The sequence below is a fragment of the Dermacentor silvarum genome, chromosome 11 (genome assembly GCF_013339745.2).
Source record: "Dermacentor silvarum isolate Dsil-2018 chromosome 11, BIME_Dsil_1.4, whole genome shotgun sequence".
Taxonomy (NCBI): domain Eukaryota; kingdom Metazoa; phylum Arthropoda; class Arachnida; order Ixodida; family Ixodidae; genus Dermacentor; species Dermacentor silvarum.
In genome coordinates, this window is record NC_051164.1 from 113554733 (window position 1) to 113578438 (window position 23706).

At 47.0% G+C, this 23706-nt stretch overlaps 1 protein-coding gene across 3 annotated transcripts in view; it reads right to left on the bottom strand.

Annotated features, from left to right (window-relative positions):
- Positions 1-486: 486 nt before the first annotated feature.
- LOC119434058 (gastrula zinc finger protein XlCGF57.1-like) overlaps positions 487-23706 on the bottom strand; it is a 37122-nt gene continuing 13902 nt past the window's right edge. Inside the window, exons 2-5 of one of the 3 annotated variants that reach the window (XM_049658512.1) lie at positions 15091-15217; positions 2428-2469; positions 2264-2330; positions 487-1227 (exon numbers count right to left, since the gene is read on the bottom strand). In XM_049658512.1, coding sequence (XP_049514469.1) covers positions 1189-1227; positions 2264-2330; positions 2428-2469; positions 15091-15217 — 275 coding nt within the window. In that variant the 3' untranslated portion in view covers positions 487-1188. Of the gene's footprint in view, positions 1228-2263; positions 2331-2427; positions 2470-8675; positions 9515-15090; positions 15218-23706 lie in introns of those variants that run through there. The other 2 variants (XM_049658513.1, XM_037701371.2) reach the window with 2 other exon arrangements.

A 23706-nucleotide genomic window follows, 5' to 3' on the forward strand; every position in this document is an offset into this window, starting at 1 on the left:
CCATAATTTGATTAGATTTATAAAATAAAACCCTTGGCATGTTCATCCGGAGTTTTAGTATTCAAGAGGCGACAATGCCATTCAGCATCCTTATGGCAGCTTGCTTCTCCAATGGTGAGCACACAACTCTGATATTTAGTTTTTTATGGACAATGCAGGCAAGAAAAGATGCCAAGTGCTTTATAACGGCATACAGATCAAGAAATGTGACCTTGCTGTAATATTATACGGAAAACAAAGAAGCTCGAAGTCCAAAATCTATTAACGTTGTTAGAATAAAATTGCATGCTGTATGCAAATAAGTGCATAATTTTTCACGCACATTTATCTAGCTAGCTTTATCTGCATTTGACGAAATGTTATTATAGCTAAAAACTTTGCGAAAATGCATTTTCATGCAGCCTCCAACACATCAGAATGTCTCCAGTGAAATGTGATGTAGTGCAGTCAACATGACAGCAAGAAAGGACACAAGCTCAACTCGTGTAACGATAAGTCTTTGTATTTCACAAAAATGTGCCATTATAATCCTGAGTTTTACTGGTCAGATGTTGAATTCCATGGCCAGTTTGTGAAGTACGACTAGCAATGCATTAGCAGATATCCTGTGCAAACCTTGGATCTAACGACTGCATTTACAAATGCGAGTTTTTGCATTGACTTCGGACAAGTTTACTTAAGTACTATACAACCTGATGTGGCCACGGAACTTCACTCAAGTGGCACAAGTTTGACAAGGTAAAAGCTACACATGCAACACAAGTCTCCTTCGGATACTCGCGTCCTACAGAACAAACATAAGAAATGTACAGGCCTATATTACAAGTGTGATATCGCGACCTCTCGCGCACGGTCCTCACGGTCGGGCTGTGCCCTAAGCCCTTTTGGCCAACATTACAGTCACTTCGGCGGCATAGTTCGTGGCAGTAGGGTCTCGCATGGTCACTGGTCACAACTTCCTCGCTTCGGTCATCGGTGCCGGTGAGTAGTAGTTGCAGACGCTGACTATACAACACAGATGCACACACGCACACACACACACTGCAATGACACGTACACACACACACACACGAATGAAACGATGTCTTCGCACTCCTTGGCGAAAGTTCAGTGCACTTCACAAAAGTGGAAGCAGGGTCTGTCAACTGTGGACACTATCGCAGCCGGTCCTTGTCTATTTTCTGTCCCTCAAGGTATATGGGAGTCACTTTGGCTGGCTTGAAAGACCTGGGAGAGAAATGACAGCGCACGACTCAGCAATGGAATCTACAGTTGCCATTTATTCGGCAAGTTTCATTGAGGTTGGTATGCCATTCTGGAATACTTGTGTAGCACAAACAAAATGAAGACATAAGTACACGAACAGCACGGTGTGGTACATGCAAATAAAGACTATTGTTGGAAGTAGCGCTGTTGTTTATGTTCATGTGCTCTTCTACTGTCCTACTCTTTTTTTTTTTTTTGCAGTACACTACTTTTCCAAGAGGAGCACTGTTTTCACAAAGACACTAGTGTCTGAACTAGAGCTCGCCGTGACATGTTTGTGATGGAAAAACAGTGTTTTGAAAAGTGCGACAAGGAAACCTGACAAATGCTGTGCTATGCAAGTTGAAAATTTCAATAAGACGCGGCAGCATGCTTTCTTTCGCTTGGCCTTGACTAGCAAAAAGATTGAATATCTGTGTGGTTCAGTGAAAGGACACGCTCATTACCATTTACCTCGAAACCTCGCAGGCTGGCATAACATGTTTTTGGTCTGTTGAATTGCTCTTAATTTTTTTATTTCTTTCTCCCTGTTTTCTTGAAAGTATGTATATTGCATTCACACAATAAATGCTTGTATTGGCAGTCAACGCCGTATCTTGTTAATGCTTCCTTTTTCCCATTTCTTGCGCTGTTTTAACACTCGAAAAGACCTCGTGACAGGTGATTAAAAATGAACACTTTAGCAAGGATTGCATGCCAAAACCCACTGCAATTTCAGTACTAAGGTGTTATTGCGCAACAAAAGGACATGGACGGCAGAGAAGAATACACACACCAAGCGCAAACTTTCAACTAAATTTATTGTGCCGCTGAAGTTTGCGCTTGGTGTGTGTATTCTTCTCTGCCGTCCATATGTCCTTTTGTTGCGCAATAACACCTTAGTAATGGACTACCAACTTGCCCGCAATGCTGCCCTCATTAAGCAATTTCAGTGCTTATAACTGGCCTCACGTACCGACTGAGTAGCACTTATTACTGGCAAAGAAATAACACTTACGAGTAGGTAGAGTTTAGCACGCCAACAACAAGCAAATGGTTCCCCTTCATAATAGGCGCCACATACTCTGCAAAACAAAAATAGACATAAGGTTGGGCAAAGCTTGCATTTCGCATGTCATTACAGCAAATAATATTATATATATATATGCAAAACTTGTTTACCTTGTGGTAACCCATTGGGTCAAGGTCCCACATTTTGAAGCACTGCAAGTCAATAAAGAAGCTTATATCAGTTTGAAATCAGCACTGCATATCAACTTTCAAGAAGGACATGCACTTTGTTGCTATATTTGCTGATGCAGTATACTGTGCCACAGAAGAGTTGGTGTCCAAGTCTGCACATTAGCTACATCACCTAGTGCATGCATTTGCACGTGGTTCACATGTGTGAAAAGGATGTCCTTCCAGCGCGTTGACAGCTCACACAACTGAGCATTTTATTTCCCTTTCTTCTTCTCTCTGTTTTGTTCATGGCCTTGCTAATAATTAGCCATTACACCTTTCCACATACCCCGGAGCACCTCGTACCTATTGTATCCCCATAGCATCCTGTGTTTCATTATAGTCGCATTTCTCTTCCCTTTTGCTGTTGTTTTCTCTTGTGTCTCCAGATATCTATCACCTTTGGTTATCCATATACCAAGGTATTTGTATTCTTTTACCCGAGGTATTTCCTGGCCCTGAATCAACACTGTCTGTTCACTGTTTTATTGAATAGCATAAAACCCGATTTTTTAACGCTAAATTTTAATCCTAACTTCTCACATTCTTCTCCACACGTTTCTCCAACGTCCACATTCTTCTCCAACGCGCGACTTATCGCAAGACTTGTACTATCGTCCACTGCTGGTTGTGCAGCTTGCACGGCGGACACACACACCATAGACGAAAATATGACAAATCAGTTCTCCGGAATCCCGCCAGGTTGAGTACAACGCTCAAGACGGGCGGTCGGAGGTTTGGAGAATGAACGAAAACCAGCCGGAAAAGGAGTTGGTGTTGAGTGATTTCTACTGGAAGAAAGCTGAAAGAAAATTCCTAAGCGCACAGCCACAGGTTTAGACGAGGTTCCCGTTAGACTGATTAATGAGCTACGATCAAAAAGTAAGGAAGCTCTGTTGAAAGCAGTAGCAAAATGCTTACAACATAGGCGAATACCAGACAGTTGGAGACAAAGTAGGATGAAATTAATTTATAAAGGTAAGGGGGAAAAAGATAAGATTCACTCTTATCGAGCGCTGACAATTACATCGGTAATATACAGGTTAGCAATGCAGGCGATTAAATTGAAGCTGCAAGCATGGGCAGATAATAATGGCATATTGGGAGAACTTCAGAATGGTTTCGGAATCGGTGGGCGGCTCGATGATAACTTATTTGTCCTTATTCAGTGTATTGAAATATCCAGAAAAGAAAGGAGACCACTATATGTGACTTTTCTAGACATAACCGGAGCATATGACAACGTAGATCGCAGCATTTTGTGGAATATTCTAGAAGGGGAAGGTATAGGCAACGACTGTATACAGCTATTGAGGGAGATTTACCGAGAAAATACTGTTTGCGTTGAATGAGAAGGGATGACGAGTGAGGATAAAGTTGATAAACAAGGGACTGAGACAGGGCTGCCCTTTATCCCCGCTGCTGTTTATGATATACGTGGTTAGGATGGAAAGAGCGCAAGAAGGAATCAATATCGGGTTTAACCTCTCACACAAACAAGCCGGCACAACAGTTGAGCAGCAGCTTCCAAGTTTATTTTATGCGGACGACATTGTGTTGCTTGCGAACAAGTGATATGAAACGTCTGGCCGCTGGTCATGAATGGAGTGCGTAGGCCTTGTGCTTTCTATAGGTGGTGTTGCCTTCACACTCTCGGGACGTTCTCCGTCAGTCTTGTGGTGTTTACACGAACCTGATGTGCGTATTTCCTTTCCAGGAATACGAAAGAAGACTGACTTGTCTACCTTGACTTTGAAGCAAGCAACACTGGATTGTTTGCATACTTTCTACTTTGACCGAGTCCACATATATACGGATGGATTTTCCACTCAGACCAGCTCCCCCGGCGCAGTGGTTATCCCATCACGATCAATAGGCACCAGATACAAGATTTCTCACGTCACAACATCGACCGGTTCGGAATCCTGTTGCCTTCCGAGGAGCCGTTGATTATATTGTAACAACCAACCGGCTAATCAGTGAGTAATATTCTGCGACCGAAAAGCGGTCGTACAATGTGATTTGTCAGTTCTTCGTCGCGGGTCCTGTGAACAACTCGTGTCGGAGATACGAGAAACGCACCGCCATTTGATCGCGAAAGTACACGACATCGTGTTTCAGTGGCTGCCGCGTCATTGCGGTATTTCTGGTAACGACCTCGCCGACGAAGCTGCTAGGAAAGCACACGAAGGAAGAAAACCTGTTTCTATACCTATATCGAAGACTGACGCAGCCAATAACTTAAGCAAGCTAGCGCACCGTATGACATTGGAGAAGTGGCACACACAAGAATTTACCCAGCATCCATTTCATTCTCTCGGCATTACCTAGGCTTCCGCGGAGTGAGGAAGCAATGATGTGCCATTACGCTGGGTCATTGCATTCACCAATGCATATGCATGTCTGAATGGAATGACCGATAGCAACGACTGCAATGTCTGCGGTGTCGAGGAGAATATAGAACGCCTCCTATGCTACTGCCCATCTCTTAAAAAGGAAAGACATGACCTGACTACAGCTCTAAATCAGTTGGATAGAAAAAAATCGGGGTAGCGGGGCTTTAGCTTGCACTAGTGGCGCAGGGCTAAAGACACAGAGGAGCTGATCAGTTCCTAGCTGGTCCTGGCTATACGAAGTGATGCTAAGCTATACGAAGTGTATAAGCATTTCCTCGTGGTCCGTGGCATCGGGGAACGCCTCGCGAAGCGCTTGCAGTCCGAGCACACGTAGGGGAAGTGGGGCGAATGCAATGCACAGTATACGGGCAGGCGCGCAGCAGACGACACGCAGGTATGACGTCACCGCGCATGCGCAGTAGCGCGCAGCTGGTAGGAGCTCGGCCGAGCCGCCGCCAGAGACGCCTGCTGCAGTCACGGACACCGCGAGCGTTCGACGCTAATGCGGGGAAACGGGGAAGCGTGGATGGCGTCGGCAGCACCTCTGCGCGTTGGTGCTGCTACAATTTCTTTCTCTCTCTCTCTCTATCGCTCTCATTTTCTCTTTCTATCTCCCGAACATAGCGCGCGAGGCGCGCACTCTCTCTCGCTCTTATTTTCTCTTTCTCCCTCCTGAGCATAGCGCGCGACGCTCCGCGAGGTGGTTGCTAGGCAACGCAGTGGCAGTCGGCAGACATTACGGCCGGCTTAAACAGCTCCGCCGTTAAAACATTCACCTTGAACAAGATCTTTGGACCATGGTCTCGCATACCGCAACTACAAAAGGCCATAAAAGCCCTGCTGCGATTTTCGGTCTGTAATCTGGACTGAGATGACCATATGTGATATAGAGTAGAAAACTTATTATGTTGGTGATATCCAAATCGAACTTTCTCTCCTTCTCTTAATCTTTCCCTCCCCTTTCCCTTCCCCCAGTGCAAGGTTGCCAACCGGGCTCAATCCTGGTTAACCTCCCTGCCTTTCATTTATCCTTTTCTCTCTCTCTTACCTGCTGGCTTATCTGAGTGATGATAACGGTGTAAGACACTATTACAGGAAAGTTGTTAATGCGACTGGTAGCGCTCGAAAAACGCTATATGCCAGTTTTGTTGCCATTTTGCTTTTTGCCATTAAATCTTTGAAAAAAAAAACTAAATCACTCGAAAGTGTATATGAGGAAATGCGAGAATTGTTATGGGCAAATTCTTAATAGTCTGTGTTATTTAGGAGTAAAACTAAAATTGTTTAAAACTCGGTTTAGGTTTTTTATATTAAACGCCTAAAATGTGTTCCTTTTCAGTGGGAGATTCATAAAAGACAGAAATTTCATATTTAAAGAAAATGGTGGTCACTTTATGGGTGGCGTGCACCGACAGCTTGAAGTGCTTAGGCTAATTATGGGCTTTGAAAATAATTACTGTATAAAAATTTCCTCCCGATATTTACACTTTATACACGGCAGTTGTCATTCTGTGGTCTCCTTGATTAACTATACAAAACGCGATGTTCTTGTTTTGTTCGAATTCGAAGCATGCCGTGTGTGACGAACAATAACAGTTTCATCTCTGTAGCCTAAAACAGCCTTTGTAGAAAGGTACTTATTCGAGCATTCCGAATGTCACACAGCCTTTATTCGCTGTACTTCCTAAATTCGAGAAAATAATGGTAATGTTAAAATTAAGCTGTAGTGAAATTTTCGTGATCTATGTTTATATAGAAGCTTTGGAAAGAATTACTAAACCCTGGTTTCTCTCCCTACGTTCATGCCTCATGCAAGGTTTGTAGTTAGGTTCTCCGGTGTCTCCGGTGAATTAGGCAAGGTACCTTGTTAGTATTTCGTGAAAATAAGACGCAAGTTATGGCTAATGCGTAAATCCTTGAAAAATTACGCAATGCATGTTCGTACGCAATGTTCGAAATATGTTGGTTAATGTCGGCATTTCTAAGAAATGTTGCTTTCAAATGTAGCATTAAAAGAGTGCTTTACGTGCGGCGTATAATTTAGCCCCCCCTGCAATGACTTAAATACATCAAGAACACAGTTAACACAAATGGGCAGACCTCTATGAAATATTTGTGCGCTACGTTAAATGCGTGTGGATCAAATACAGATTTTGCAAAAAACTATTTTAAGCAAGCGTTCGCAAGTGTTACGCTGCCGTAATCCGCAACGTTTTCCAATTTCCCGAACGAACTTTGCGTTTCACAAACTTTATGTTTAGTAGAAATGTCACCTTAAGAGAAAGTATTAGATCGGCGCCAACTCTGATGCCACTTATTCAAATGCATGTAAAATGCGGAAATGCTTTTCTGAGATAACCTCTAGGCCGATTTCAGACTCTAAATAGCCTCTGGGCCTCCAGGCCTAAATTGTTTTACGGATATTTGCCAGACATTGGTAAGTCTCAAAACAATAAAAGCACGAAGTTTACAAATCCTTAACTCTGCACCGAGAATACACATCGCAGTTCCGTAAACTGCGTCCGTTAAACATCCAAAGAAAATACATTTCATGCATTCATTTATATTTTACGTGAATTTGATACAATATTTTACACGGGTTTTGCAAAAGTCCTTTTCACATTAACGTGATGTATTCAACAGCCATGTACAATACGTCAATTTTGTCCGCTTTAGATGTACTATTACATGCAGTGTACAAATTTGTGATACCTGCTTCCACTAGAGTGGAGGTGGAAGACCAGCGAAGCTGTACTATGGTGGGAATTATGTATTTCCAATTATAACTATTAAGATGTGAACTATTAAATAAGAAATATATATGATCCGGTGGCTTTCATTTATTTAGTGACCACAGGGACCATGGCCTTATGGTCGCTACGGTACACCGCCATAGGGTGTACGGCAAAGGTTGGCACGTTCTTCATAAGCACATCACCAACGCTGAAGCAGCTTATGGTCGGGGCTATGTCACTCCCTCCCACCCTCGCTCCGCCGTGCGGCGTCCGCACCCCTACTGCGCATGTACGCCAAGCTCCGGCTTCCAGAAGCCGGAACCTGGCTTCCGGTTCCGCTTCCACTTCCCGTCCACTTCCGGTTTCACTTCCTGTTCCGCTTCCGCTTCCGGAAGCCAGCTTCCGGCTTCCGGAGAACGCTTCCGGCGTTTTGCCCGAATGATCCCCCGGTGCTTCGCCCACTCATCATCATTCACTTCGTGGATATGCTGTGTTAAGAGGGCTCGAGCCGCTGCCACGAAACGGCAGCGGCGACAGGCCGATCCCGAACTTCGGGCTCGCGAAGCCGAAAGGAAACGTCAACGCCGCCGAGAAGCTGTTACTGATGCAACGAGAGCTCGCGTAATGGGAACTTGAGTCGACCCCATGGCTGCTTCGCATACTACTCAGGGTTCCCCTACGGGAAGATGGTGTAATTTTTTCTACATCCGGGCGCGACCATCGAAGAGTTAGCCCTTAACAACTTCGCTGTAATATTCGCATTTATGATTAGTGACTATTCCATTCGAAGACCGAATCGAATAGGACACTATTCGATTCGTTATTCGAAAGTTTCGAATATTCGCACACCCCTAATTATTACCCGCGCGGTGGTTAAATGCTACTTGCAAGCGGTCTGAGACGCTGCGTTTGATTCAGTCAAGCCATCAATCAATGTTTCCGTAGAAGCTTGTTCTTTTCACACAAAATCCACGCGATTAAACTGACTGAAAGAATGTTAAGGTTCATCACATTGTTTATCACAGCAATAACTTATGTGCAGTGCAAAACTACTGACCGGGCTAACACACGGTCTACTGTAACTCACGGTTCCCGCCCAACAACAAATAAAAAAGACTGATACCATCACACACAAAATCTCCCTTCGCCCGCCAGGCGACATCTAACCCGGCTCGGAGGCTTTACACAAGCTAGTGTCGCACACGTCGGCACGACCATGGCTGGTCTCGTCCCTGGAATTGTAGCGGCGTTGTGTTGGACCAACCACGGTTTCGTTACGACTGCGGCGTACGAGTGCGACCGCACAACACTCTTTCATGGCTGTCCGCTCGGCGTTTATCGCGTGCTTCACACTGGACAAATCGTGCAACAACAAACGAGAACAAATTAAGGTACTGAGTGTACTGGCCCGATTTGGCATTGTTTGTCTAATGCGAACGTCAATCGACTAGCTCATTGCTTCGGTGTCACGTGGTTCGCTTTCGAAGCCAACTTCCATCTGCAGGCAAAAGGCTCGTCCTCCGAACGAACATCCCAAGCGTGGATGACAAGAACCTCGGACTCCTTGACGAAAATCACTTCTCTCTCTTGTGCGTTCTTCGAAGGTGGCGGTTGAGCGAGCACCGCTGCGCGAACACCCCAGGACACAGACGGCACTGAAAGGGCTTGGCTCCCGAGTGAGTGAGTACGTGGGCCACAAGCGTTCCTTTCAGGGCGAATTGCCGGCCGCACACGGTGCACGAGAAAGCCTTTTCGCCCGTGTGCGTCACCAGGTGTCTCCGCACGGCCGAGCGGTTGCTGAAGGTCTTCTCGCAGATGCCGCACACCCTGGACCTAGCGTCGCGCCGTCGCCTGCGTCCGCACTTCGTCCGCGGCACCTCGTACCTGTCGGAGGCCCTACGAGACGGTGATGAAAAAGTCAGCCATCCTTTTGTCAAGCAAAGTATGAGTATTAAGTGCGGAGCACTTCCGGGCTGTCGGCGTCTAGTGTGTCATGTCGTCACGCTCAGAAAACACAAGCGCGTAACAGGGCCAAAACAAGTCAATACCAGCGCAAGAGCGGGTAAAATTAAACTGGATTCAGAATAATATAAAATACAGGAACACTCATGAATTAATCGAATTAACAGAAATTCGTTAAAATCGCTTCTAACAATCTCGGCTTGTACCGGCGAAGCGCTACAGAGGGCGCCACCACGCTTCTAACACGCCCGGCTGCGCGTATTTCCAATTGCTAGTAGGTACAGCGTTTGACCGCTGGCGTGGCGCCACGCTGCGCCGCTCGCGCGTACCATGTTTCTAGCCGCCGCCGTTGGAACGGAGGAGGCGTTGACAGAGAAAACGCTGGGCTGGTGGTGACTGCCTCCTGTTGGGATCGGTGGTATTATTGCGATAGCAATTATATGGACACTCAAAAGCAGATTTCTGCCGTCGGCGTCGCCGTCGCCGTCGCCGTCGCCGTGAGGTTCCGTATGACGTCATTTGGAGAAGAAATCGTTGCCGATGATGATAAGTGGTTCTTGAGGGAAAGGGAAAGGTTGGCGCTATCTTGCCGCGCCGAACGCTGTATGTGCGAGTGAAAGGGCGCGAGGGGCGCGTCTTTCACGGGGAGTGAACGCACGGCGGAGAACAAACGCGCGTTCTGCGCCGTGCTCGCTTAAGGACGGCAGAAGTAGGCGTCTCTGTTCTCCTTCACAATCACCATGTATGTAGAGCAAACGCGCCTTCTTCCGACGAGCGAGAGGCCGTGGGGGAGGCGACGTTTAGATGCGGCCCGCAGTGCCTATTTATATCAGAGGCTCCGGCAACAGTCACCAACGCCGCACGCATTTTGAGCGAACGCGGGCAAAACGCCGATGGCGTCGACAACAGTTCTGCGTGTTGCCAATGCTGCTGCATGTCCAAGTTTATACAGCTGATAAAGCTAATATCATTACTCCGTATAGCTCTCTACAAGTTTGCTATCGCAATTGATGCTTCGCCTTTCAGGTGAAACTGCGACAACTTTTATAAACGCATCACTGTTTTGATGATCCAAATATAATCTCACTATCAGGGAGGCAGCAGTCTACCTGACTGGAGCAGTATTTTTTTTTATTTGGGGTGTTGCTACGCTGCGCTCCGCAACACCCCAACGACCGCCGCTTCGCGTCGGCGCCCGGTACCACGGCTGCCACCGTGGCACCGGGGTTCAAACGATCACGCTGGCAAACAGAGAGGGAAAAAAAGAAAAGCGTGATATTAAGAAAAAAATTCTAGCCCGGGCAAGATTCGAACCAGCGTACGCATGATCTCAAAGCGAGCGCCGTAGCCACTCAGCCATACAGCCACGCTTCCAAGGGTTGCATTCATGCAAACCATATGATTGCGTTTGAGCGCCCTCGGCGAAAGAAACCACCTAGAAACGCGGTACGCGCGAGCGGCGCAGCGTGGCGCCAGCGGTCAAACGCTGTACCTACTAGCAATTGGAGTGTTGCCGCCCGGCTGATACCAGCGCAGCGCGAGAGGGCGCTACCACCCCACAAGTGGATACCAGTGGCATGGGAAGGCCGAAAAGGAAATGAAATGGTGGGAATTCACCAAGGATTGAAGCAAGGATGCCCTCTGTCACCATTGTTGTTCACGCTTTACGCCAAGGGCATAGAAAGACGACTGGAAAACAGCGAATTAGGTTTTGATTTATCCTACATGCGTAATGGACAAATGGTGCAACAGAAGATCCCTGGACTGATGTACGCAGACGACATTGTGCTACTAGCGGACAATAAAAAAGATTTACAGATACTTGCGAATATCTGTGGGAACGCAGCGACAAATCTAGGCCTTAAGTTTAGCACAGAGAAATCAGGGATTATGATCTTTAATGAGCACACGAGTAACTTCGTGGTGTCAATTCAACAGCAAGTAATACCCATAGTGAAGCAATATAAGTACCTCGGCGTACACATAAACGAAGGAAAGAATTACTCAAGCAACCACCAAGATAATCTGAAAATAAAGGGGAAGCGGAATGCAGCATTAATGAAACACAGAGCACTGTGGGGCCACAATAAGTATGAGGTGGTGCGTGGAATCTGGAAAGGAGTAATGGTGCCAGCGCTAACATTCGCAAATGCCATTATATGCTTAAAATCGGATATATTGGCGGGTTTGGAAGTTAACCAAAGATCAGTAGGCCGGTTGGCTTTGGGAGCACACGGTAATACGACAAATGAGGCAGTGCATGGAGACATGGGTTGGGCCTCTTTTGAAGTCAGAGAAGCACAAAGCAAAATTAGTTTTGAAGAAAGGCTCAGGAACATGGATGAAAATAAATGGGCGGCTAAAGTGCACAAGTATCTCTACATGAAAAGCGTGGACACAGAATGGAGGAAGAGGTCAAGGAAGTTGGCAACCAAGTACAGGATAATCGAAACTGTAAATAGACAACCAGGGGTCATCAGAAAGAAAGTGAGAGAAATAGAGACCGTGAATTGGATGCAAAGAATGGAAACGAAAAGGACAATGGAGATTTACAAGAATGAGAAGAAAGAAATTAGAAGGGAAAATCTGTACGATAACACAAAGGGTAGTGCCTTGCTATTTGAGGCTCGAGCCGGTTGCCTAAGGACGAAAACATATCGGAACAAATATTCGGAATTAGATGAGACATGTGTATGCTGCAGTAAAGATCCAGAGACCACTCAGCACATCCTAATGGAATGCGACGGGATCCACCCAGCGAGAACCGTAGGTAACGTGCAACTCCCAGAAGCGCTTGGGTTTAAAGTGGAAGGAAACATAAACAGATCAGCCGTAGAGATCAGCAAGAGACGATTAGAGTACTGGTGGAAAAAAAGTAGGGAAAAGATGGATGCGACCTGATCTCTTAAAATCATAGGCAGCGGTACAAGGTAAATTTTTGAAAAAGAAAAATAATGATAGGTATACAAAAATGCAAGATAAAGAACATGTATAGTATACCTGATTAAATCAAGCAGGCTAGGTGACTATTTGTCGCCGCCCCGTTTCAAAGGGGATGCCAATAAATCATCATCATCATCATCATCATCATCATGGAAGGAGCCTCCAGTCAGCGCGTGACATCTGGCAGGAGAGGAGGAGCGCGCCTAGAAAAGCCGTTCCCGCCATGGATGCCGAGCAGCAAGCACGCTTGGAGAGACAGCGGACGCTCGCCCTTGAAAGACAGCGCCGACGCAGGGCTGATCAAACGGTGCACGCCCGAGACGTTGCTCGCCAGCACAGGAAAGCTAAACACAAGATAAGCACAAGGGAACCACCGGCGAATCACTGCTCTGCACAACTTTCACGTTGAGTGGAACTGCATTTTTATAGACGGCGTCGCGGTCGCGGGACACCGTGTACCGGCTGTCCCTACAAAATTCCGCCGAGAATAGACAGTTGTCACGTGACGTCGCCAACACAGCAGCTCGCGCTGCTAATTAGGAACCAGCGCTGGCCAGGAGACGCTACAAGGTAAATATACCTGGTAGCGAAGCTTCCATAGAAGCCCATACGTTCAAAGCATGGCAGTTCGTCGGCGGTTCATGGGGCTTAGCGTCATCTGTGTGAGGAGGAAACACTTCCGGCGGAAGAAAAAAATAATTTGGCGTCATATCCGTTAAAAACAGAAGTGACGTCATTTTGTTCTCAAAGGCGCGAAATTGCGCTCATACGTTTTAGCACGCCGGGTCCCAGTCAAGCCAGAATCTGGACACATGTACCTCAAGATTAGCGGGAAAATTGGTGACGCGAAATCGCAGCATGCGCTGCTGAAAACCAGCTCGCTTGGCTGTGCGTTACGGCGGCGCTGTTGCCACGCTGGTTGCCCATACCAGATCATGGCGGCCACGATGACGTCATTGCACCATATTATCACGCGTACATTTTTTTCCGATTTTTTACGGTGGCCGCTTTTCACAGGGTTATTTGTCGCTTGGCGCAAGACGATCCTGTCGTGCTGTCACGTTTCTTGTTTACGCCGATTCTAGACGTGTTAATATACGCCAAGATGACAGCCACGAAGACATCAGTCCGAACGATAAATTAAAATGTGACGGAGGGCTTCACAATAACGGCGATCAATGTAATGTTGATGGCGGTTGCTAATGCTAACCGCTGTATTTCTTATTCTATAAAGTTCAATTCAGTAATTCTCAATTAACTCACCCAATTGACAACGTGTCAAAGCGAGAGTTATGGAGCATGCCGAGAAATGAGAGATAACAGCATTTATAGCAACCTAAGAGGTCTTGTGTGGTGGTTTTGTTGTCGAACAAAAGGAACAAAGACCGCGAAAAAATAAATACCACGCGTCAGCGCGTCCGCGTGTCAGGAATTACAGTGGCATCCAATGCAGGTTTATTTTATCGCACTGGGAACGGGTGACTGCGCTCTTTTCCAGGCGCGTCAGCAGATTTCAGCGCGCATCTTCGGTCATTATCAGCGTGAAGCTGCGTTTTATGCATAGCATGCAACGCCGCGTAGGCTAGCAATACTTTTTGCAGTTGCTACATTCCCACCCAGAAATAGTTTTTTACCAGCAGCTACGTGAAAGTGAAAGTGTTCCTTAATTAGGCACAAGCATTAGTGGGGAGGGGGGGGGGGGGGATTATCCCTAAAAAATCAAGAAGCTGTGCGCGCTATATGGATGTTAATACGGTGTTTTAGATCATTTGGCGTTTGGTTGATTTTCTATACGGGTTTTCAAATTGCTGCAATCCGTCGCGGCGCCTCACGTGTGCGACCATGAAGCTTGACCACGAAAGGCGCAGCATTACACATTTTGCAATTAATTACCGAACTTGTTGCATAGCTTCCAGTGTAGCACGGCTAGTATGAAAGGGAGAATAGATGACGATAGAGGCTCAACGTTTGAGACCGCTGCTATCGCTGGCGGGCAGGATGCGGTGTCACGTGGTATTTTCTCAACTTCAAAAAAAAAAAAAAGGGACCACGCAAAACCTGGGTTGCCTTAAACGCTGTTATCTGACATTTGTTGACATCTACCACTACTCTCAAAACATTCTAGCGTTGTACGTGCTAAACCACGATATAACTATGAGGCAAGCTATAGTGGGGGATTCCGGATTAATTTTGACCACCTGGGATTCTTTAACGTGCACCCAATGCACTGTATACAGGTGTTTTTGATTTTGCCCCCATCGAAATGCGGCCTCCTCGGCCGCGATTTGATCCCACAACCTCAGGCTTAGCGGCGCAACACCTATACCAACGACGCAACCCCGACGGGTTTGCACAACTCTTGTATTGACGCCTTATCGTAGTGGTAAGTTAATTAAAGGTTAAGTAATTAAACCAAGTAATTTTCCAAACTGAGGAAAAATTCTACCAGCATGCACAGCTCCTATCAACATACAGTGATCTCCACTCTCGTTTAACCGTCAATTTTTTTTACTAGTTTGTTGGCGACATTCAGTTATGATAGCCAGTATATTAAGTAGAAGGATTACCCTGGGTCACAGTCCAAGGTACCCGAATCACTGGAACCTTCAACACTGTGCTTTCCAGGTCCTGCTTGGCCGCCACCGGACTCCGTGGTTGCCGCCGTGGTTCGAGCCTTCCCTTTCCGGGCCATATCTGCACAGTTTAGGGAAACAGGACCGGTGACCACTACAAAAAAGACAAACCCGCAACGACGATTCCATTTCGTGAAGGAGAAATTGGCCCAGGGGAAACACGTTAGTTCTAGAAGGCCTGTTGCGCTGGACTGTTGGAAGCACTGCTGCGCAACCTAGCGGCAAGCTAAAGCCTCCTCTTGTTCACCCTTTCCCCATGCGTAGGGTAGCAAACAGCACGTGCGTCTCATTGGCCTCTCTCAGCCTTTCGTTGGTTTATATCTCTCGCCATCACGCGGCGCAATGTAAATATCAGTATGTCAATATGCATTATTTAAGCACGAAGCGAAACCAAGAAAAATATTCAGAAGCGACAGGTCTTATGAGCTGCGCTTCAACTTGACGCCGTCAGTGCTTCGAAGTTTCGGCCAGACGACAGGTTTACCTCTAGTTCAAGTACATTATAGCCAGTAAAGCTAAGCTTTCTGAACAAACTAAAGGTAGCAACATTCCTCCTCTCCTGGAAACCGGGCAATGCAAGAGACGCCAAAAGACCTCAGTCCACAGTTACTGCACACTTACTAAGAGATACTTCAGCACTACCGCCTTTCGAGAAGGACGATGCCGCCACCGCACCCATCCCTAACCAGAGCTGAAGCCACGGCCTGGAGACAACTCCAGACCTACACCTATCCTCACCTCACGCTTCTCCACGCGATGTGCCCCACCCTTTATCAATCTCTTTGTCCTTTCTTTACAGAGCGAGCTACCCTCTACCATACCACATGGGCATGCCAAAAGAACCCCAATAACTCCCCCAACCGAAACGCAACGCACGATCAGTGGGAGATGGTGCTGACCAGCTCGGCACTGGAGGAACAGCGAAAGGTGGTCGCCAGAGCCGAAAGTGCTGCCACCACCGCTGGGGCCGTGGACTGAAAGCTTCGCCCACCACGGAGATACACCCCTCTCCGTGCCCCATCAAAATAAACTTTTGTCTCTCTCTCTTTCTCTCTCCTCCCCAGGCCTCTCCTGTTTGCCGCTCGCGCCTTCCCTCAACGCTCGCCCTCGATGTTTGCTAGCACTACGGCATTATCAATACTCCGCATTGATAAAAATCGCTAAGTATTACACAAGTGCACAAAGTTCGTAGTTTTACAAGCCGTAACCTGATTACACCACAACCTGGTAACACGTCACCGAAACCTGATTGCTATAGTAACATGGTACCGGATGGCATTGATGCGTACACATACACTATGACCATGCTGACGAAAGCCGAATCCACTCAGCAGTCGACGGGACTAGAGGGGAGAGCAGGAAAACAGGATCGGCGCGCAAAGTTATTGTACACCGGTCAGTGCTTAAGGCGCCTGTACAGGTTAGTTGTCCTTAATGAGCATAGCAATGTCTTTGTCACCCCTCTGCTGCGATGACCGGTGAGGTCGGCGAGGTTAGCACCCGTCGAACACGAACAAAATCTTAACAACGTTAATCGAAGCCAAAGCTTGATACTGATTGTGTTTCTCACTGCCCTGAACCCATGGCTCCGCCAACTTACCAGCGTGGCGAGTTGGCGAGCACGTTTGTCTCCCGCGATGCGTCAGACCAGAAGAGATTCCCCGAGTGAACCACGTTGGCGATGGAACGGTTGGTTTTGGTTGACCCTAGGTGATATGGTGCAACCCACTACGGGGCATGCTAGGCCACTAATCGGGCGGTACAGTAGAAACAAAAACTAGAAAATTATTTTTTGTAAAATTCAACAGAAGACAATAAAGCGATATTAATCGTAGGTTAACGTATAGCCACAATAAAGAAGCTTAATTCTCAGAATTCTGTGTTAAGAATTTTATGAAATGCAATAACGAAGAGATGTTATGAATGTGACGATTAGAAAAGAAAAAAATCAAAGTTAACATGACGGGACCTTTGTGACAATTATAAATTTAAAGAGGCCATATGTCTCCGTTGCAGAAGCTTAGTGCCGACGTCCCTAGGGACAATAAAACGACACTGTTTCCTAATTATATGGTAGGTACCCACAACAGTGGATAGGCAATGCGCTCACATTGCGATTGCCAAGGTGACCAAGGAGAGCGTTGCTTCTTTGTGATTCGAGTGCTGGAGACGCAAAACTTCCGGAAATATTTAGTAAATAAAAAGAAAATTCTGACGATGTCAGAAATTTTGGTAAAAATCGAAAGCCTGGCATACACCCTATGTATTTATATGCTCAACTGTATGGAAATATACATTTCTGACGTCAGATAGAGATGTCCTAAAGTCGAACGAGCGCGTTTTAGTGCACCAAACACCTGCCCAGCACACAGAACGGACGCCCACCCAAGCGTTTATCACCTGTTATGGCAGTGCAGCGCATGTAATCGCATCGCAAGTGCCGGTAATAACTGGCAACTTTAGATGATGATGAGGACCACGAAACGAGCGATGGCACGAAAAATGATAAGCGTAATGCTGAGCAACAGGAATAAAGCTGGGTGTATTAGAGAGCAAAGGGGAGTCGCTGATATCCTATTAAGAGTAAGAAATGAAACTGGACAAGACAGGTCAGATAACCGATTAGAGTTACAGATTTGACGCCAAAAGAATGGTAGCGTAGTCGAGGACAGCAGAGAATTAGGTGGTGCGATGAAATGAGAAAACTTGCAGGCATTGGATGGTGTCAACCGGCGCCGTAGTTTAGAAATCAATCATAAAAACATTGCTGCTGCTGATTATGATGGTGATGGGAGCGCAGCGCATTCTCTGACCAGCGTTCCAAGCAACAAAGCTTGGCGGCCAACCTCGAGGTTTCGATTCGACTGCGAGTGAATGCGAGGGGTGCCCTTGAGGTGCTTTACGCTTTCGCACACGAAGCAGGTGCCACGATAACTAGCGCTATTGCTAAGGGCCAAGATGTTTTGGCAACAATGGTTTGTAAACATATGAAAATAAACTGATCTATTTCCTCTAAAAGAGCAATCGGTGACATCTTCGGGAGTGGCCACTGACTCCCATGGTGTCTCTCCTCTCTTTTTTGACCCCATACATTCTCACTTAAGCCATAGAGCCATATCCGTGATAAGTGCTATATTCATTCATTTAACCAATGCACCAAACACAATAAATGCAGACAACGAGGGAGAAGTCGCACCATGTCGAAGATACGGTGTGAACCAATACTCGCAGTAGGACTGGATGAAGCTGTCTTGACGTTCATGTTGTAAGTCATCTTGGCAGGCATTATTATATTTCTCTAGTCTTACTATAAAAAAAAAACGGTCCATAAATACTATAGCTATGTGACTAAAGCCACTGTTGTATGGTTACCTAGAATGTTGACCGCTGCTTGAGAAGTTCCCACTTGTTTTCTGGGAATGTTGCCCAACGTATGGTCTTTTTTGCTTGAGTTACTAGTTCCAAACATACAGTGACACACTTAACCGATTTCACCCCGTTCAGAGTACGTGGATTGCTGCCCTAACGTCGCCGTGATGAAAATGGCCCTCACTACTTTCCCGCTGTGCTTAGGTTAAAGGAAACATCGAGCGGAATGCTGAAAAAAATAAATTGCGGAGTTTTCAAGTGAACCATAGAGGTATTTTGGGGGGTACGTCTCAACAACACAACTCCTATTGTAGAATTTGTTTACCTCTCTGCATTTTGGTACATTGGGCTCAGCGGGGTTTTTTCGCGGTACAAACATTACATGCTGCTTACATGCTGCTTACCGAAATGTTTTTTCCCCTTCAGCCCACTCAGAATTATGCTACAAGCATGCGTTGCGACACCGGTGGCGTAGTTGAAGCTGGTGAAACCTGGCATGGTTATCTTCTGCTTCACTTGAACTTTCGTTATTTCTTTCGCCCGATGTAAGAATAATATTTCCTACGATTTAATAATAGATCGTTTTGCGACTGTTTCACATTCTACACGAACTGCGCTCGAACCTTTCTTCAGATAAACATCCGCTGCCATAGGCTCTGCTGCGTCTTTGTCGCCAGTTACGTCGTAGGGTTCCGAATACGAATGTAAAACTATAGCAAAACATTTTGTTCCTACATCGCGCAGCAAGAACTTAAGTGCATGTTAAAAAGAAGAGAAGGGATGCCAGACTTACAAGGAAATGCGATCGGCTCACGTGACTAAATGGGAAGCTGCATTTGGCAACGTGATCTACAACACGTGGTGCTATCCCATATACTTGAGAGGTCGTCTTTTGCGCATATTTAAGCTGTCACTTCGTAGTAAAGGCCACGCCAACTAGTACTGCACATTTTAATAGCGAGACACGCAACTAGTCGGACTCAGGAAGCAGTACATTGTTAGGTTAAAGTTACTTGAGATCAGTTCAAGCCCTACAGACATAACGTTATGTGTTCCTCGTATTGAGATTTTCGCAGCCTCGGCTGTTAAGAGGAGGCTTCAGCTCGGGGCTAACTCCCATGCCGCCTATTCAAATACACGAAAAACGAAGAAATGTTTTTGAGAGACAACCACTGGAGCTTTACTCAAGGCATACGGTAGAGACAAGGAGGTGTTGTTCGTGGACGCAGCGGAGTACCCGAGTCATGAATCCTACGTCGCAGTAGTAATAAACCCAGACCACGAGTGCATAAGCGCGTGCTCGATACGCTCTAATAACAGTGAAATTGTAGAAGTAGCTATCGCTCAGGCCTTAATTTCCCCCAAATGGAGATACGTCATCAGCGACTCGCAGTCGGCCATCAGAAACTATGTGCGAGGAAGAATATCGCCCGAGGCCGCTAACATACTCCACGCGAAAGCCCAGCTTATAATCGGAGGAATTCGAAGACAGATACATAATTTGGTTCGCAGCCCACACCTCCTGTGAGTCCCCCGCTCCAAACCTCAACGAGGAAGCCCACCGCGTCGCGCGAGGTCTTATTTACCGCGCTCGCGAAGAAGCTTCCCCCGAAGGAACGGGAGGGAAGGCCTGGAAGGGGAGGGACAGAATGTTCAGATTCTGCGACATCACCCGCTTCTACCAAAAGTCGAGGTGCATATTCCCACCTTCTAGCTCCAAATTAGATCTCAGGCGGTTGACTGGAGGCGACTTCAAATCTTCCCCAACCCGGTGCAGCTACATCACATCTACCCAGATGACTTGTGCAAATTATGTAGGACAGAACACGCCACCCTAGAATACATTCTATGGGATTGCGCACATGTACAAGATACAACTTGGGGCGCGGTGGAAAGCCGCGCAGATCAGCTCAGATCTGCAAGATCAACTATGGGCCATCCAGCGAGCTCGAGAGGCGGCCGGGAGATAGGGTCTCTCTACCGCCCCTGGCGCGGCCTAGGCCCAGGCCTCAATCAGCTGGTCTTAAGTTGTTTCACTCACTCACAACCACTGGACCGATTTGAATGAAATTTGCTGCATTTGAGAGAAAGTTAAATTCTAGTGATTATAGAAAGCAGATTTTTTATTTATAGCCTAGAGTGTGTTGTGTTATCATCGCCGCTAGAGCGATAGCGGCGGCGCGAATATCGTGACCGCTTGTTATATTAACCCAGTCATGTGGCCACCGGGCCAGGCCCCGGAAACTCCGCTGGTTTTTTGTCCACGCGAATTGCAGCGCCATCCATGAGATGGATGCGGAACCAAAATCGCTTTTTTTTTTCTTGTCAACCCTCTCTCAACTTTGTCGTTTCTCTCTCGCCTTCAACTATCGGCGGCGCGGCAGCGCTCGTCGTCGGCTGTGCTGATAACGGCCAAAATGGCAGAACTTTTTTTCTGGCATTATACGGTCAGTTTTTCGCCTTCCGTGCTAGCAGTGTGGTCCCTGTGGTAACCTACCGTTGCACGTTTGTCGGCTTTTTTTCCCGCCATGTCTCGCAGCTGTCGCTGTTCGTGTGTGGTTCAGTGGTGTACGAACACATCAAGACGAAGTGAGCCATGCGACGTGAAATTCTACCGCATCCCTAAAGACAACAGGTGAGCACCGTGCTATTTACTTCCCGGTTTTTATTTGTGATAGTAATGGTGCGCAGTCGTACATGGCTGTCCGGTGGTGAGGCAGCAGTTGGCTGATTTGAAAACACCACAACGATGCTGTAAATCGTTGTGCCAACAAGCAGCGAACAAAAAGCTCCTGATAAATGTAGTACCACTTGTGCGTATCGCAAGGAACACGTGTGTAGGTGTGCGCTTTGCACTTATTTTTATCTAATTGGTCGCAATCGTTTAAAAATGCGTTTCTGAGAATTAAGGTACAACTAGTACTCTGCCGCGATGCGAAACGAGTTCTGTTTTGTATGTTCCAACTGCGATGTTATAATTTATGATCTTCACTGTCCTTCAGGATGGAAGCGTTTTTAACCTACGTTGGAAGGATGGACCTTATGGGTTTGCCCAGAGACAAGGTCAACAACCGCAGAATATGCTCTGTGCCCTTCACGGAGGTGGATTTTATGGACCGAGCGAGAAGCAGGCCGTGAGAAGCCATTCTGCGCATTGGCCATTACAATGCATACACTACATGCATACACTACATACACGTACACTACATACACTACATACACTACATACAATGCATACACTACATGCATACAATACATCAATTACAATAAATGTTTTTTTACATGTGCGAACATGGAACACCATCCGCGTTTTGTTGCATTCTATAGTGTGTTGCACTGTCTGCTCCAATTCTGGTTTTCGCAAACGAACACAATAAAGTGAGTCCAAAGAACTGTTGTGTTGTAAGTGCAATTATTTTTTAATATAATTTGGGCACATGCTTGCTTGATCGTAATAATGAACGGAATTGCGTGCATGAAAACGCAAAAAGAATCCACTGCGCGCAAGCACGCAGCACGAATGCACGAATGGCACGGCCGGACAGGGGAGGAGCGCGGAGCACGCGCTTCGGTCCGGTGGTGCGTCTGATAACGCCCGCGACAAAAAAAAAAAAAAAAAAAAAGCGCGCCGCGGACAGCTAAAGAAATAAAAAAAGAGCATTGCGCGTGGCATGAGGCGAGGCTTGCGAGGAGGAATAGGAAAGTCAAGAGGGAAAGGAGAAAGAGTGGAACAACGTTATCATAATAAAGGAAGAAAAAAAGTTCTATAGCGAAAGGGGGAGGGTAAAAAAAATCGCGCCGCTTTTCTTTCTTTTTTTTTTCTTTTTTTCACCACCGTAGTACCGTCATCCATCCGCTAGGGCCTAACTGAAGTGCGTCTTGGCGCTAGCGTCGACTGAGCGTCTGCTATAGGCGAACCAATGTGAGGTATAGGAAGATTCACTCCCCTGTTCATAGCCGTGGCACACTGCGCGGCTACGTCAGAATCCTGACGTCAGGATCCTGGAAGATGTTAAATGAGCGTCCATCCCATAGCGAGTCTGGGCAACTGCTGATAACAGCGCCAGCGCGATCTCTACGTCACGAGACAAAGGGGCACAACGATTGGTGGGACGCGCCCCCACCGAGTATTGCGGCACTTGTGAAAGAGGCATCGGTGGTGGCGAGGGGTATAACAGTGAGCCATCCATCATCCGTTTTGACACCTGTGCTAAGGCACAGCTGGCGACAAACCACCACGCACATGGAGCCAGAACACCACGCAAAAGGGGCCGAAATTATTGTTCTACGCGTCGTTTTGTTGTGCTACGTTGGTACGAGCCAGCTGCGGAAGAAGACGACGACGCTCCAGCTAATGCCAAGTGCGCCTTGGCGCTAGCGTCGACTGAGCGTCTGCTATAAAACAACCAATGGGAGGTATAGGAAGATTCACCCCCCTGACCGGGCTGCATTCCCCGACGAGCCGTCATGGAATAAACCACGTTTGGTTGGGCTTACGCCTTCTTCCTTCGTCTGCGGTTTCCCCCCGACGAAAACACGACATTGGCGACAAGGATGGGATTCTGACCAATTCTGCGGCAAGCTGACATGGCAATGGAAGGTCTGGCAGCGGCGGGTGCAGTGACGCAAATCGTGGGTCGACTGGGACACATCGAGCCCTTTGACGAGTCCGCAAGCGACTGGCCGTCGTACGAGGAACGCTTGTCGTCGTTTCTTCAGGTCAACCGTATCCCCGAGGACGACAAGGTACACGCTTTTTTGAGTCTCATAGGCCCAAAGACATAGTCTTTTCAAGTCGTTGACCGCGCCGGAATTGCCGTCAGCTAAAGGCTTCGAGTTTTTAAAGAAACTTCTTGGTGACCATTTGTCACCGAAGCCGTCGGTAATTAGCGAACGCGCAAAATATCACAGAAGAGTGCAACTTGAGACTGAATCAATCTCGGAATATGTTGCGCAGTTGCGGAAATTGGCACAGACATGCGAATTCGAATCCGCCCTCGATCAGTCACTGCGGGACCGTTTTGTCTGCGGTCTGCGGCCTATGCTGAGAAGATATACAGCGCGTGTTATTCACGGATGACAACAAGCTAACCTTCCAGAAAGCTGTAGAACGAGCACTAGCCATGGAAGCGGCGAAAAAGAGCGTGGAAGAAGTGCACGCTTCGGAATCAAGCGTAGCGG